We start from the raw sequence: 16,952 nt of genomic DNA on the forward strand, positions 1-16,952 counted from the left end.
AAGATGAAAGTCACAAGAGGACAGACGCCTCACGCTGAGGAGATTGAGTTGCATAACTCCTTCATATTTAGGGCAGTGGTGCATGCTTACGTCTCGCACACACACACACACACACACACACACACTGTCGTGATGCTGTAGTGCCATCTGATGCCACCTCATCTCTTACAGGATAATAAGTCATATTCTCTAGGTGTGGGCTGTAAAAAGCAGGACAAACAAGACAGCGTTGGGTTAAATCCCCACACACACACACACACACACTGATCGGCTGGGGACATCTCAGCAGTGAAAGTGGATGACTAATACCACCCCCACCCCCCCCGCTTCCTCTCCCGTGACATTCACATCGCTACACCTCACACACACCTACACACGCCATCATCAGGCAGCAGGGCTTCCCTTCAGTGTCATGATACAAAGATGTCTTTGTGTATTCTGTGCTGAGAAAGCTACTGAACTTAGCATGCAAACAAGCTAGCCATCGATAGAGGAATATTTGTTTATTTCTTCTCTCATCTCAATATCATGTTAATTAAAAAAAAATGACTATGGATTCAGTCATGACAGTCAAGAGTAGACCAGGTAGGAAAAAAAATCTGTCTCTCAGGAAAATGAGGTCTTGACATGTGTTCTTCTGTTAGGAACTCAAGATATTAATATGAAAATAAAACATCAGGATGGCTGTTCTCAGCTTCTGCACATTTAGCAAATACCACTTTGTACCACTAGATGGGCTACCGAGCCAATGTCCAGCATTACTACAACAAGTGAGGGTGAGGAAGCATCAAAGTACCAGGTATTAGAACTCATACAACAACCAACCAGCCTGATGAACCGCCCGATCATTTGTGTGGTCTCTGCTAGTTGTGCAGGCTTCAGAGTCACATGATGCTGCTACGTGTTGAGGAAGGGATATGTGTCTTTTAAGACCCCGTTCACACTGGGGAAATCAGTCTGGCTAGAGCGGGATTTGGGCCATATCTGGATATATCCGGATAGTTTCTGAGTCTGAACAACGTGAATCTGAATATATCCAGATTGATTTCAAGCCACCTCTCGGAAGTGGATATAGCCGGGTTAGCTCAAATGTGGCTCAGGTCTGAATGCAAATGCAGCTAGTGAATCCTGCTAGCTACAAGATACTTCTGGTTCACAGGGACAGTGTCCAGGTCGCGTACAAAAGTCGTATGTAAACAACCGTTGAACTACGACAGCTTTGCCCCGAGTTTATTTTCCACAGGGAAAAATAATGAAACGGGACAAAAAAAAAAAAAAACACATGACGCATGCGGTCATAACGTGATTTGAACGGACTCTGTATATTTCGAGGCACCACCTAGCGGTTTGGAGGACAACAAACAAGCCGGGTTAAGATGGATTGAGCGCGGACACTCGCGTGAGATTTGAAAATAGGTTTGAATGTATCCAGCTTAAAGGCTATCTGGATTCAATCCTACTCTATCTGGATTGACTTTCTCCAGTGTGAACTGCTTCTAATGCTCGCAATGGTGGCTGTGACTTCATATCACACCGACGCTGGTTTCTAGTTACTTCTCCTCACGGGTGGAGTTGTAGATCGACTCCACAGGTCCTTTCTGGTGCTTTCTAATTTGATGCGTTGTTGTTCCTCCCTCTGTTCCTACACTGATTTCATGATTCTTGTACATGAGTATTAAAGTTTCTGTCTCTTCTTGACGCTGATCTTGTCGCACTGTGGGGCTCCTGCATCATGTCTTTTTTTTTCCTTGTTTCCTCTTGTTTCACTGTTGCTGAGGTCTTAAAGAGCTGTGCCCGAGATGGAATCGCACACTGACTCACCAGCAGGGGAAAACATGTATTATTCAGCGCACTGCTGTAGAATTAAGTGGAGGACAGTGACTTTTCAGAGCCACCGAATCCCTGCAGCACTGTCAGAACGTGTGATTTGGTAGTTAGGAGTGGCTCCAGGGAGCCATAACTCTGCTTTGATTAAAGGTCTCAGTGAAAGGTCAAGAGGGAGAGGGAGGCTGAAAGGGAGCAAGAGAGCAAATTGGTGGACTACAGAGAGCCTTTGGTTGATGGAAATGTAAATGTCCCTCTTCACTGTCAAAGCAAAGCTGGAAGTGAGTGAGGACACTGCTGTGATAATGATGAACTGGACTGACGTAAACAATTCTCTCCCAAGGTGTTTGTGAAGTCAACACAAACAGTGAGGAGACTCAGTCTCTGTGACTCCAGGGAAAGTCTCTGCTCTGTTATACTTTCATATTCTTGGCTCCTGTCCCTCACTCCTCTCATCTGTCCATTAACTGCAGCATGTCCTCTGGTCTTGGCTCCGGCTCTGCTCCTTCCCACCAGCTACATCTGTCCATCCATCCTTCAGTCACAGGGATTGCCCTCCAGGTTCCTGGCTCAGGTCCTTTGGAAGACACCCAGGAGTTGCGGGAACCAGATGGTGCCCAGCTGTACAGGTTCTTGTCTGGGCTGCTCAGTCACCAGATGGCCTCTAACCTCAGGGCCCACCTCATCACTGGCTGGGAATTCCATCAGCTTTCTGTGTAAGCTACACTGCGTTCTTCACTTTCAGCTATGAAACGTACTAGAGCTACTGTTATCTTGTTATTAAATGGCCATTACCAGCATGTCCTCTACCTCCCAGTAGGTTCAGAAGGTGTCTTATCATCTTATTGAAAAGTTGTTATCAATAAGTATTTTTAGTGCTCTTTTTTACCCACCTGTTTGTTTGGTAGGTTCGGGATATTATCGATTGATTGTTATCATCCCATTAAGTGGTCGTTATCAGTCCTCCTCTCATTACCAGTACATTTGGAAGGTGTGTTATTGTACAGCCATAGTGAAAGGACATTGTGCGTAACTAAGGTGACAACTCTTAGCATCAATCTACCGTACTTGCTCACCACATGACCACAAGAGGGCACCTGCGTCTTCTGGGTTTCTTATCAGAATAGGTAAAAATGCAACTTATGGCTAACTAGTAGCTAAAGGAGGGTCCCAATAATAGCAGTGATAACAGCCATTGAATGGGTTGATAATGTTCACCTTCTTCTTCAGGTACTGTTTCACCCTGAAACCTTGGAGGTTTTACAGCAACGGAAAAGTTGCCTTTAATTTCATAGAGCCTGAGGCAGGAGCTGTTTATTCTATACGCTGATTCATTAATGTATAATGTCACTGCACAGCTCAGGGTACGGAGAACAGACCACACATGACGACTTTAAACTCAGAAAAATAATAAAAATACTCTGTGCTTTTCTGTCTGTCTTCACAGAGAAGTCGCCACAAACACAGCTTTGTGTCATCCTGGGATTTAAACATGTGAAGTCAGAAAGAGGTCAGCGAGCAGGAGTGAAGAGGAGCTGCCGCCAAGCCTGGAGGCACACTGTATGTAACGTGGACTACACACAGACACACACACACACGCCGTCTTCTTGCCTGGAGGTACGACTATTCAAGCCAATTCCTGTTGAGACAAGTGGCAGCACTGAATGTGTGTGTGCCCCCTGTGGTGAGTGATGTGTCTGAAGGAATTTCCTGCAGAGCGCTGCAGTGGTGTTTTGTCGCCAGCTGAGATGCAGTGAGGAGCTTTACAATGTGTGTGTGTGTGTAAAACGCTGATACAGTAAAGGAGTTATTGAGAGCAACATTGCTCTCAGGAGACTGAGAGAGAGGAAAATGTAGAGAAAAGAATAAAGCACAGCAGAGGCGACCATAAAGAGAGATGAATAAAGGACGGAGGAGGCATCATGCAATCATGCCTCTCTGAAAACACTTTAAAAGTCAACATAACACCCATAAATAAAAGTGGAGAGCTCCACAACACAAACAGCTGACCAGGCTCTGCTGCCAGAATAACTGTAAAACACTGAGAGCACAAAATGTAAACATAACAGGTAAACATATTTCCTGGATAACTCCCTAAATTATTAAAAATAAATGACTTAGCCTAAAGCTTAAAGTTTGCAGGAATACATATTTAAACACAAAGAAACGACGCCAACAAAACATCCAGGTTAAAGTTATCCTGCATTAGCAATGCGTTTAGCAATGAAGTGCTAAATAAGTATGGCACAGGGACATTGTTCGGAGGAAGTGTTACAGTACAGGAGAGCAAAATGCTTATTTCAGGTGTGTATTCAACACAGTTCCTGTACAAAAAGAAAACGAAATGTGTCCTTATGCGTTGCAGAAATCTCAAATCTCAGAAACCTCAGAAATCTCAACTTTCCTAGGTCCAAGCTAGCTTAGCTTAACTTAGCTTAGCTTAGCTTAGCTGAACCACATCCAATCCAAAGTGTTGCTCATGAATTTGATGTCCCTTCCTGTTACAAAAACACTCTGTCAGTGTCAATGAAGAATTGTGGGAGGAGCCTGCTGAGACCTGTGGGCCAATCAGGACTGAGGAAGGGACAGTAAACTTCCTGTTTTTACTAGGAAATGCATAAAAAAACTACACAACTTTACTTTGATGTGGATTTAATATCAATCCAGAACGAAAGAGAGAGAGACAGAGAGAGAGAGAGAAACAGTGATACCATACGACAGGCTGTTGTCACTGTGAGCAGCTGTGGGTTAGGACCCCACTGTGCCACACTGCTGTTTTCTGACATGCACACACACACACACACACACACACACACCCGCCCCTGTCAGTCCACATCACTGTTAACATGGGCGACTTGAGAGCCACACTAGGGTGTCAGATGAAAATAGCTCCTTCTTCTTATTCATAGAATGAACAGCTTTGATGCTGATTGAACAGGGCAGTGTGCGTACGTGTGTGTGTGTGTCAGTATTTGTAGTTCCTCAAACTCAAAATAACGTCTCTCTTGACATAAATGTGTGTCACTTGGGGTCTCGGTTCGTACAAGCTCCTGACACTGCAAACACAAATGTGCAGCGATGGCTTCTGTGCACTGTAAAACATTCTGCATTGAATTTACTCAGTTCCATTCCAGACCACGTGTAGCTGGGTAATCTGTCCATTTGACTCCTGACTTCCATCCTGTGTTCTGTATTGACTAGAGCTATTTTTTTCAATCAATTTACTTTTCTCTTTTACTTGTAATCAATTTCTCTGACGTGTGAATCACAAAGGAGCTGCTATTTATACAGCGATTGATTTCTATGGGTCATGGCGATGCATTCATGCTGCGTGTGTGCAGCAGAGGGACTGTGGTTACTGTGCGTCTTGTTAAAGGGAACAAAACTTTTGCCAGCTTTTATATACCACAAACAGCAGAGACACAAACTTCGAGTCGGTCCACTACTCCACCAGTGATAGGACATAACTAGAATCTGGTGTTGAGTTGACAAAGTTCACACTGGGGAAATCAATCCAGCTAGAGCGGGATTCGGGCTGTATCTGGATATATCTGGATAGTTTTAGGATAGTTTTTAGCCAGATTGGCTTACATCTGGCTCAGGTCTGAATGCAAATGCGGCTAGTGAATCTGGCTAGCGACATGATACTTCAGGTTCACAGGGACAGCGCCTGGGTCGCGTACAAAAGCTGTATGTAAACAACCATCGAACTACGACAGCTTTGCCCCGAGTTTATTTTCCACAAGGCTACAAAGGAATAAACTGCTTCTTCCTACAATGGCCTGAATGGACTCTGTATATTACGAGGCGCCACCTAGCGGTTTGGAGGACAACAAACAAGCCGGGTCAAGCTGGGTAAAGCCAGGTCAAACCGGATTGAGCGGACACGCGTGTGCCAGATTTGAAAATAGGTCTGAACGTGTCCAGCTTAAAGGCTATCTGGATTCAATCCTACTCTAGCTGGATTGACTTTCTCCAGTGGGAATGGGGCCATAAGGGCAGCAGCCACCACTGTGAGCACAGTGGAGAGTGGCTGCATCTGGAGCCCTGTTTCTGAGCCACGTCTCAGCAGTCTCTAAACATCCCACCACCACACAGACCACTGAGGTCCAAGGTATGGTCTGGGAAGAAGACGCTGGACAGGGTTGGTTTTAGCCTTTTGGCTTCATGGTGGTTCCTGAATGACTTCCCTAGTCACTTTTCCCCGGTTGAGGATTAGAAGCTACCAGAAATCATGTAGCTTATCCAGCAGGTCATCACACTGGTTGGTTGTTGGCTGATTTTTGTCGCCTTCTTCCTCTCTTCTCCCTTCTTTCTTCTCTCATCACTACCCTGGCTCTGTAGCACACCCTTCTGGTAGTGACAGAAACGACACAGAGACTGCAGCAGTGATGTTTATTCCACCTAATTAATAGTTTATTGACCTGAAGAACTGTGAAGATTTCTCTGTGTTCTGGTTCTAAACACAAGCTGGCAGTGTTACATAACACTTGTCCTCACCAGCTAACGCTTCACCAGGTCTCCCACCATACTGTAGCCTCCTCGCTGTTCTTTATCATTTAAAGATTTATCAGCATGGTGTGAATTCATTTGTTTTAAATGTAATGCTAATGACATACATTTACATACTCTGTGCTGTAGTTTATGTAAGACCCTTTACCCCCTTTCTGTCTTTTTCCTGCTTCACCCTGTCTTTCCTGTGTATGTGTGTGTGTGTAGGAAGGTGTGAACACACACACACACTGAGAACATGAGAGCAGTTGCTACTTGTGTAACAGAGCAGCTGTTTCCTGCTGTTTATGAGCTACTGTTGTTTTGTTTTAATTACCAACTTTCTCACACCGGTAATTGGTGTGTGTGACATGTGGATGCACGACACACACACACACACAACACCTACACACACTCACCTCATCCCTGCCCGTGGTTACATAAGACAGATGCATCATCCGTCTGTACAGCACACCTACTGCCGTGGCACTCACTTTGAACCTTAGTGAAGTTTCATTTCAGGAATGATTGTGTGGTTAATTAACTCTTGTGTGGGTGTTTGTGTGGCTGTAGTGTTTTGTCAGACATGTGACTGCGATGCCTTCTGTTAGAATAAAACATGTGGTTGTACATTTCAGATATATAGTCAGGATGAATCAGGCAGATTGTGTCTCTGTTGTTCTGTTGTTGTTGTTGTTTTTTAGTGCGTCTTGGAGCATTAATATCAGGGATGTTGTCATTTCTGTGCCGTCATTGTTACCAGCTGATTGTTTAACGCGCCTGATTGATTGGATGTTTAGATAAATGTCAGCCTGTAGAACTAGCAGCCTGGAAATCCTGTGTGGTGCTGTGGTTGTGTTGCTCTGACAGATGATGATGATGATGATGATGATGATACTGTAACAATGAAAAGAAGCAGGAGACCATCTGAAGGTTTTACACAGCGTGAAGTCATCCTCTCAGCTCAGTGTTTATCGTATCGCTCTGATTAGTAAACCACCGCAGCTCTTTGAGGTTAACACCTGTGTGCTTATCTTGATGCCACCACACCGCTGCTGCTGCTGCTCCACCAGAGCCACTTCAAACCTGCTCTTTGTGGTTTATGAATTTCTGAATGCAGAAATGAATTTAATATGAGTATGAAGTCACGTTTCCACAGGCTTCTAAAGAGTGTTTGACCACCTTAATGCCCGGATAATCAAAGAGGTGGACCTAAAGTGACCAGGCAGTTGCATGACTTATGAAATAATCAAAAGGGACCAAAACTGTTAAGTGTGTGAAGTTGGAGGTTTAACATGGAGGTCTATGGGGATTGAGGTGCTGTGGTCATGAATGGAACTGCAGGTTTTGACACTTGCATTCTTTTACTAATCGAAACCATGAACTTCATGAATTAATTCTAACCAATAGGCGACTGTCCGTCCATCCATCCATCCATCTATTGTCTTTACAGGGGCAGCAGCCTAAGCAGGGGAACCCATACCTACCTCCCTAGCCACCTCCCCACGCTCATCCAGGGCCAATACCAAGGTGTTCCCAGGCTAGTTGGGAGAGATAATCCCTCCACCCCATCCTGAGTCTGCCCAGGGGCCTCCTCCTGCTTGGACATTTCCAGAGTACCTCAACAGGGAGGCATCCCATAGGCGTCCTCACCAGTTGTCCCAATCACCTCAACCGGCTCCTCTCATTGCAGAGGAGCAGCGACTTCTACTACTACACCCAACTCTCGGATGACTGAATTCCTCACTATCTCTGAGCGAAGAGCAGCCAGCCTGCAGAGGAAGCTCATTCCCTCAGTGACAGATGAAAGTAAGAGGTGAGTGAAAACAAAACTCTCACAATACGAGGGCGCACAGCTGTAGAAACATTGATTGTTTTAATTGTGAGAAGTCTAAATGATTCACTGGGACAAAGGTCCAGGACACTGGACCCTCGGTTAGCTTTAGGGAAACATGCGTGGCTGCCATGGTAACAGCTTCTGTTCAATTTACAGTTAACTGCTGCCTGAAAAGTGTCAGCTGTCACAGTTTCATGGCAGCTAATCCAGTCGTTGAGTCACTTCCAGTGAAGTCTACTGTTGGACAACCTTTGAAAACTGATGCTGATGCTAACACAATGACACATACTGTATGTGACACATCCGAGTGAGACCAACAAAGAAATTGGTAAGAAATGACTTTTAAAGGGTCTTTTTCATACTGTATTTATTGAAAGTAGACGTAGTAGCGCCTTTGTTTCTGCTTCTGGAGTCGTCTCCTCTCCCTCTGCTGTTGTAAACTGTCACTCCGTGGCCTCGGTGACAGACACACACTGATGGCGGGTGTGTTTTTGTGTGAACTCATCCCAGCATGTGGCTTCATTAGCAGCTCTGTGTTTGCGCGTCGGTTGTAAAAAGCTAACAGGATGTGTCGCTGTGCTCTTTGAGGTTACCACCTGTTTGCTCGCTCTCTCCTGTGTTCTCATGGAAACCAATACGCTGAAGAGTAGAGCCAATCACACACACAATGGCCTCTTTGTTTTTCTGTCTGTGTTATGTGCGTCTTTGCTCCCTTGATTTTTTGTTTTTTTTTGTTGATTGTGTTATTGACGTCTAAATCGTATATGTGTAATTTTTCCACCTGTAATATTCCAAGTGCAGTCTGGTACTTGTGGCCCAAAGCAGACTTCAAACAGTGGATGACTCAATTGTTCCTGATCTATGTATGATATTTATAGCATCAATAGATCACAGAGGAGTGCAGCCACACACACTTTGTTTCCTCTGACACTGTGTCTCACCCTCTGCTTCGTAGACTTCCTACAGTATTGTTTGTTTCTTCTCCGTCGTCGCACTGTGAGTGCAGTTCATTCATGGTGAAGAACAGTGACAGCATTAAGAAGCTGATCTGACGTCACATTCCAGCTGCTTTCCTGGTGTTTGACCCTTTTAAAATGAACTTTTTTTTGTTTTAGCTTTAGCAGAAAATCTTTCTGTGAAAATAACTGAGCTTCACTTTTTTATGCTATGCTAGGCTAACTGGCTCTTTTGCATCTACTCTGTAAACATGTTACCAGACTTATTGCTAACCTAGGCTAACCAGGCAAGGCTCCTTATCTGAACACATAGTTAAATTTCCAATAGTTGCTGCTAAACTACATGAGATGTATGGATTTCCATATTGTATGCTAAACTAGCAGATTGACTGTTACTACTCTGTGCAGCCCACCTGGAAAAAACTTGGCCAACATTTCCTTTTTTGAAAATGGACGTAGGACTGAGAATAACAACAGGAAGGAGGTTTTAAGATCTTCACCCAGCCCCCTTTTTTAACGTCTAACCACTCTGACTGAAAGCAAAACAGCTTGGGGTGTCAGGGGGACTCGAGCTCCAGATGCCTGAATGAAACTGTGGCGTAGCATCTACCCCCACCTCCTGATGGCCATGTTGGTTCTATGATCCGTTGGCATTGGGCATTGTGATCATACAGTCCTACAGTCATACATGTCCCATCATGACCAAAGGCGGCGTTCTATTTACTCTATTTCTAACACTGCAATTTATGCTAAGCTAGGCTATTAACAGCTACATGTGCACAAAACTATTTTAATAGTTAATGCGGTTTTTCAATAAAAACCATGTGTCAGTAGAATTAAACAAAATATTGATCCAGTAAATCACATTAATCCTCATTACAGACATTATGGTCATAATAATAAAGGAACATTCTCTCCCACTATTTCCTCTTTGTGTTTCCATTCTGCTGATCTCCACCTCCCTCTCCACCACCACCACCGCAACCCCATGCCTCATTAGCGTTAACCACGATTACCCCCATCCCGCTGATCAAAGAGAAATCGCAGACTGCACTTAATAATTGATGCTCTGCCTCTCACTCACAAACCGCTCGCTCTGGTTCTCCTCTGTGTTTCCTTTCCTTTGCATGCTGACTCTGCTCCTGCAGGTTCATCTCTGTTGAGGGAATAAATCACTAGGTGGCAGCATAGTAACACACGCTGCATACATTGACAGAGCACACAGTAAATGAGCTGCATCATGAGGCTTTCAGATAGTCGAGGGTGACAGGATTGATCCCGGATTAGCAGCCATCTACAATAAGTGCTGCGCCGTTTCGTCTTTTCAAGTCGTCTCCTCAATTTTTTCTAATTACCCGATCAATAGGCGCCCAGGTCAATTCAAGATCTATTGAAATAATGTTCCCCTGACCCATTAACCTTTTAGGACCTTTTAAAAGCTCTGCCAAGTCCTCCGCAGCTAATGAAGGGGTCACTTCCAAAACAATTAGGAGCCGCGTGAGGAGGCTGACCATCCATTTTGTCTCATTTATTGATTTCTTTTAACAGAAATCAAGGTTTTCAATGCAGAGATGGGACTCGTGTTGAGATTATAAAGTTCTAGTTTCGGTTTTTAAGCAAATCCTGCTGGTTTAAAATATGGGAGGAAACATTGTGTGTGTGTGAATAGATTAGGAAACTGTTGTTTTCCACAGAAACTGTTACCTGACATCTATGGACTTTAAATGACTCACTTTTCAAGATCTGTGTTTTATTTTTATGGTGTGATGTAAGAGCTCCTCGGAGGTGTGCGGTTTATAGTTGTGGGTGGTGAGAACATGAATGACAGCCCGATTGGGACTATGATTATTTCCTACCTGAGATATGAGTGAGTGCCATCACACGGGCCCTGAGGAGGGCTTAAAGGATGCTAACGGTTGTTTAATCTTTAAAGGAAAGGTCTGATGAGACAGCTCTCCTCCCACTGCTGTAACTTATATTTCGACTAAACCAGTTTCTCTCAACAAATTGTTTCAGCTTTTTGTTTTGTTACAAAAAATAAGAGTATAATTGTGAGGCAAAAATCTTATCCGGGGCCGGGTTGCGGGGGCAGCAGTCTAAGCAGGGACACCCAGACTTCCCTCTCACCGGACACTTCAGCTCCAGCTCTTCCGGGGGGATCCTGAGGTGTTCCCAGACCAGCCGAGAGACATAGTCTCTCAAACGTGTCCTGGGTCTTCCAAAGGGTCTCCTCCCAGTGGGACATGCCCGGAACACCTCCCCAGGGAGGCATCCAGGAGGCATCCGAACCAGATGCCTGAGCCGCCTCAGCTGACTCCTCTCGATGTGGAGGATTGGATGTATTTGCAATCTCATTCTTTCAGTCACTACCCAGAGCTCATGACCATAGGGTGGGTTCACAAAACCCGTATTGTCTTATTTTCCCAAGTAAAAACCAATGGAAGAGACCCATTGACTTCACAACAAAGGGACAGAGAGCTCCCACACATTTCAGGTTTTGCAGAATCTTGCAGCACTTTCTGAAAATATCGTAGTCCATTGAGAGCCATCATGATATAACGTCTTTGTACCGTTATCATCTACTGCTAGCTGCTAGTTAGCTTAGCCTGCATATGTGTGCATGCATAGTGGATAAAACTTTGCCATGCTAGCAGGCTGATAGCAAGCAATTTGTGTCACCACTGGACAGAGTTGCTTTTAATTGATATGTTTAGCTTGCTGCATGCTAAGCTAGCTGTTAGCATTGGTCTGTACAGATAAGACAGTGGTAGCCATATTTAGTGCTTCAGATAATATAATAAATACATACAGAGGAGCAAAACATGTAAAGTAAGGACCCAGAATCAGTGCGTTAGTTATAAACACAGGGTGCGAGGAAACGCCGGCTGTGAAGGATTAGTGCAGGATGTGCGACAGTATGTTGGTACTGGTACGATGATAATGACGGTGCAGTAATTTGCCCTCAGTTTGATACGTAACACGGAGCTGTTAATTATCTCTCTGTTATCACTCTGCTTTATCGCTCCGCTCTGATTGCTGCTCACGCTGTGTGACGCTCGGATGAGGAAGAGAGGAAATCTGACAACCTGTAAGCAGCAGCTTCACAGGAGATCTGGAAGGAGGCATGTGTGTGGCAGACGGAGAGAGAGGCAGAGCGAGAGAGCTTTAACCAGCACTGCATCCCTTCTCCCTTTTTTACCTTTCAGATTTTTGGGGGTGGTTTCGTCCCATTTTCAGACACTTTATGGACAAAATAATGATGAAGACTCTGTTTAACGCCCTTGTTAGTTAAGTCTCTTCTCCCCTTGTCTCCATCCTTTCGCCCCCATCCTTCGACTCGTTGTCAGGGGCAACCGGAGGAAGTAGATGAACACAGTAACACCATCACCTGATCGTCAGGGGGAATTCAGCAGGTGTTGCCTGTTAACCGTGCACGTGCCTGCTTTTGCCACGCCACTTAGACACAGTTAAACACAAAAACACACAGGTGGAGGAGGTGGAGGAGGGGGAGGAGGCTGAGAAGGGCGCACACACACACACACACAAGTGTAAATGAAGTGACTGTTGGCAGGCTCACAGCTAATTCAGCATGAATATTTAATCAACTGTAAACAAATTACTATTGCACTGAGAGGTGCCAGTGTGTGTGTGTGTGTGTGTGTGTCTGCCCTTGTATCTGTGTCAATGTGCACATGTCCCCCTCAGTCTCTGCCTTATTAATGCAGATGTCTCTCTCTTTCTAATAAAGCTCTGGCTCTCTATTAGCCGTGGACTCATCCTGACCAGCAGCTTTATTGATTGAGCTGAAATTTGAGCACAAATCAGTCAGCAGATCGAGATCTGAGAGAGACAAACACGGGCTCTCGAGTGCGAGGCGAGCGTGTCCGGACAGCGCTTTCACAGATATAGATGTGTTTTTACCTGCAAGAGGAATGTGGTGCCACGAGGTCCAAGACTTCCTCAAACTGCGGCCTGCTGTTTATAGCTAACTGAATGAAATGTGAACATTGATGCTAGAAGAGCTACATTTAAAGCTACAGCACAGAACATGTGTCTCCCCCTTCTGGCCGTGCAGGTGTATAATATTTAATATTTAATTACAATTTAAACTCATAAGTCCTGGTCACATTGTTGCCAAGAAGGATTCTAATTCTCTCAGTGTAGTGTTGCTGTGTGTGTGTGTGTGTGTGTGTGTGTGTGTTAATTAGTGCTTTTATATTTTCCCCTTCACGCACACGCATGCATGCGCGCGCTACGTGCTCTCGGTTTAACCTCCGATCAGCGACCCGACACGGCCGCTCTCTCTCTCTCTCTCTCTCTCTCTCTCTCTCTCACACACACTTTCTCTCTCACACTCTCTTTCTCCCTCCCTCCCTCCCTCCCTCTCTTCCTCCTCCTCCTCTTCGTACCTGATTCAGATCCGCTCCGATGCTATGCGTATGACCGCGTCTTCCCCTGCAAGGCGAGCACCACCGGAGAGACCCGCACGCTGCTGCTGCTGCCGCCGCCGCCGCTGCTGCCGCTGACCGCCGGCCGCCTGCGAGCACCCTGCGCCGGCTGACTGAGCCACTCAGGCCGCGGCAACAGGAGCGGGAGACGCCGCCGCTGATTATTAAGCTCCGCCGGAGGACACGGGGGTAAATAATCTCACCGACACATGAGGAGGGGGTATGTCTGTGCTGCTGCTGCTGCTGCTGCTAATGAGGATGATGATGATGATGATGATGAGTGTTTTTATTTCACGACATGCACGAGTGATGTTTTCATTTTCGTGTCCGTGGAGGAGCTCCCACGGTGAAACAGCGATACGGACGGAATGAATGATGAAGCCGCGGCTGAAGGCAGCCTGTCCGGTCTTTATTCTTCTTCTGCTTGTTGTTGTTTATGTTGTTTAACATGTGACGTGCCGTGGATACACACACGCACCGTGTCCTTCGTGTTTTTAACTTTGCTGTCACCGGGTGGAGGTGTAGGTGGAGGTAGTGGGAGATGAAGGGGAGGAAGAGGAGGAGGAGGAGGAGGGTGGCGCGCAGACGTGTCCACGGCGCAATCAAGGAATCATACACACACACACACACACTGTGTCTCTATGTGCATGTTAAAACAGTGTGATTTTTAGCTTGTAATCAACTCTCTTTTGTGTGTGTGTGTGTGTGTGTGTGTGTGTGTGTGTCCATCAGCTCTACAGCAAAACCACAAGTGTTTTCACACACATGCAGGAAGAAGCAAAGAGGAACTGAGAAGCTGAAGCGACCCTCCTCTTTGTGCCTGTTTTATGATCTGTCTGGTCTGAACTCTAAAAAATATCCATAATCAATAATTCACCCCTCCACCTTTTTCTTTTTTTTTTCCAGAGTTGACCCCTGGGATAGAAAGTCAAACTTCTCCTCCTCCTCCTCCTCATCCACTTCTTCCTCCTCTACAAGCTCACCATGGCGTCCAAACTCAACCCCAACGTGCTGTACGTGGCGGGGTCCGGCGAGGCGCTGGGGTCGCCCCAGGCGGACTCCGAGAGGACTCATATTGTGAGTACTGTTCACACAGATCAGAGCTCTGCCGCAGACTCACACACAGCAGGCATGACTTTCATTTCCACATAAACATCATGTCTGGTGTCGCCAGAATCTTAAAGGAACAGGTCACCCTAAAGGTCAAGGCCAAAGAGCCTCTGCATGTGACTGGACGTACACATCAATGGCGTCCTCCGCAGTGTAGGAGCCTCGTGCATACATCTGCTGTGCCAGGTGTAGTTCGGTCGAAAATAGTTCCGACAGGACAAAAGCGTAGTTTATTTGTGTGATAATTTTGTGGTGAACTGTCCCTTTAAATGCTGTTTAAAATGCTCCTACTCAGTCTGACATGAGGAAGACGTACATTTTGAATGTGATGCAGTTTTACTTCAAACAATCCAAAACCTATGCAGTCAGGAGTTAAGTTCTAAGTTAAGACAGAGTGCTTTTATTTTGAAAATCCTCCTTGGGAAACATATGTTAAGTGATGAACGGCGTTTGAATTAAAAACCATGATCGACCACAGATTGTGTCGCACAGAAAACAGTGTTTATAAAATCATAAAGTCTAAATCACACACAGAAATGAAAGCCGGTTTTCTCTGAACCTGTCTTCTTCCAGGCCGGAGAAGCAGGAGAGGAGTCGTCAGACAGCGACGGGGAACAAGAAGAGACGTCGCACAAGCTGATCCGCAAAGTGTCGACCTCGGGACAGATGAGGGCCAAGGTAGGAGACGCGCTGGAGAGCGTGTGTGTGTGTTTGTGTGACATAGCACGCTGGATTTTAGGCGCTTTCCTGGACCTTTGTCATCGTCTCTGTTTGTGATGATCACACACATTCAGTCTCTGCCTGAGTGTTGCTCCTCTGTGATGTCATCAACACCTTATCCAGACCTCTGATCTGTTCTGCCCTGCCGTTAAAGCCAGGTCACATGACTTCCTGCTCACGTCTGGTCCACTTCCTGCCTGCGTTTGTTTCCCTCTCGTGCTGTGATGATGATGATAATGATGAGTTGTGTGCCAGCTGCTTATTATTGGCCCCTGGGCGCTGTTTTACAGTAAGGTATCGATGGTGTGTTATTAGCTTCTTACCGGCAGACACACACACACACAAACACACACATTAGTTATTGATGAGCTAATATCCACAAAGACACACACTGCTGATAGATATCCAAATTATCATCAGTTGCTGAAATTATTATCCATTACCTGCATTGAGTATCAACTTTTAAAACACCCTCGGATCGATAAGAGACACGGGATACCTGGCAACCCCTGTCGTCATGGCGACGGCATCCCATAAGGCGTCATTTGTTCCCGCTAAGGATAATGGTATTGGATATCAGTCTGGTATTGATCAGACTAATCTCATCGGACACCGGCCTTGATGTGATGTGTTGTGATGTGTGTGTGTGTGTGTGTGTGTGTGAAGACTACAGAGTGTTGCCATGGTTACCGGGTCAGGATTATGAGTGGAAGCCACACCCATGTATTTGAAACTCGTCAGGAACACACCTGAAGTTCATTATTTTGCACTTGTGTGTAGCTCTTTGTGCTCTACACGTGTGTGCGTGTGTGTGTTGATCAGATTGTGTGCACCTCTGGTCATGTGACTTAGATTAAGCTAGTCATCGACTTCAGGATTATGCTTCAGCGACAACAATGGCTTGAGCGGATTAGTGTGTTTGTGTATCCTCTTTGTTTATTCTTTAGGTGTGTCCATGCGTGTGTGTGTGTGTGTGCGTGCATGCGTTGTTTACCACTTTGAGCATCATTTGCCTCGCCTCATTTTGTCCCCTGTCTGTTGCCGTACTCGTTATGTTGGCGCACCACTTAAGGAGGTGCTAATTCTCATCCAGTGTGACATGACATGCTGGCACCATTAGGTTAATTCAGTTCCTCCGTGGTGAGGCCCCAAAATAATAATTATACGGATGCTGTGATGGCCTTCGGAAAATGTGGCGTGTCATTTCCATTCACTCCGGAGACGTTGGTGTTGGCTGGAATTAAAACATCTTTGGCTTCAGTGATGATGGGGGGGGGGGGGGGGGGTTAGAGTCGCTCTGTAATCTACGTGACCTTGATGTGATGTGCTAATTGAGAGGCTGATGAAGATGGATGAAGATGTGTGTGTCCTCTCGGCATTGTTTTTTTGTGAGAATCAACCTCTGACCCAGCAGTTTTTAAACAAAACTTACGCTTAAAATGAAAAGAAACAGTTACGATGTGTTCCTCAGAAACCGCAATGTCCGGCTCAACCATTTTCATTTCACGCCTTCCACCCCCCCTCATGTTTCCTGTGTGCCTTTTGCTTTTATTTTCGGCACCTTCA

The 16,952-nt window shown here is 45.6% G+C and overlaps 1 protein-coding gene across 1 annotated transcript in view; it reads left to right on the forward strand.

Moving 5' to 3' along the window:
• Nucleotides 1-14,540: 14,540 nt before the first annotated feature.
• LOC114435843 (diacylglycerol kinase delta) overlaps nucleotides 14,541-16,952 on the forward strand; it is a 42,630-nt gene continuing 40,218 nt past the window's right edge. The window contains exons 1-2 of the mRNA XM_028405764.1: nucleotides 14,541-14,633; nucleotides 15,240-15,344. Coding sequence (XP_028261565.1) covers nucleotides 14,541-14,633; nucleotides 15,240-15,344 — 198 coding nt within the window. The remainder of the gene's footprint in view (nucleotides 14,634-15,239; nucleotides 15,345-16,952) is intronic.

Source organism: Parambassis ranga, chromosome 5, assembly GCF_900634625.1.
Source record: "Parambassis ranga chromosome 5, fParRan2.1, whole genome shotgun sequence".
NCBI classification, from domain to species: Eukaryota; Metazoa; Chordata; class Actinopteri; family Ambassidae; genus Parambassis; species Parambassis ranga.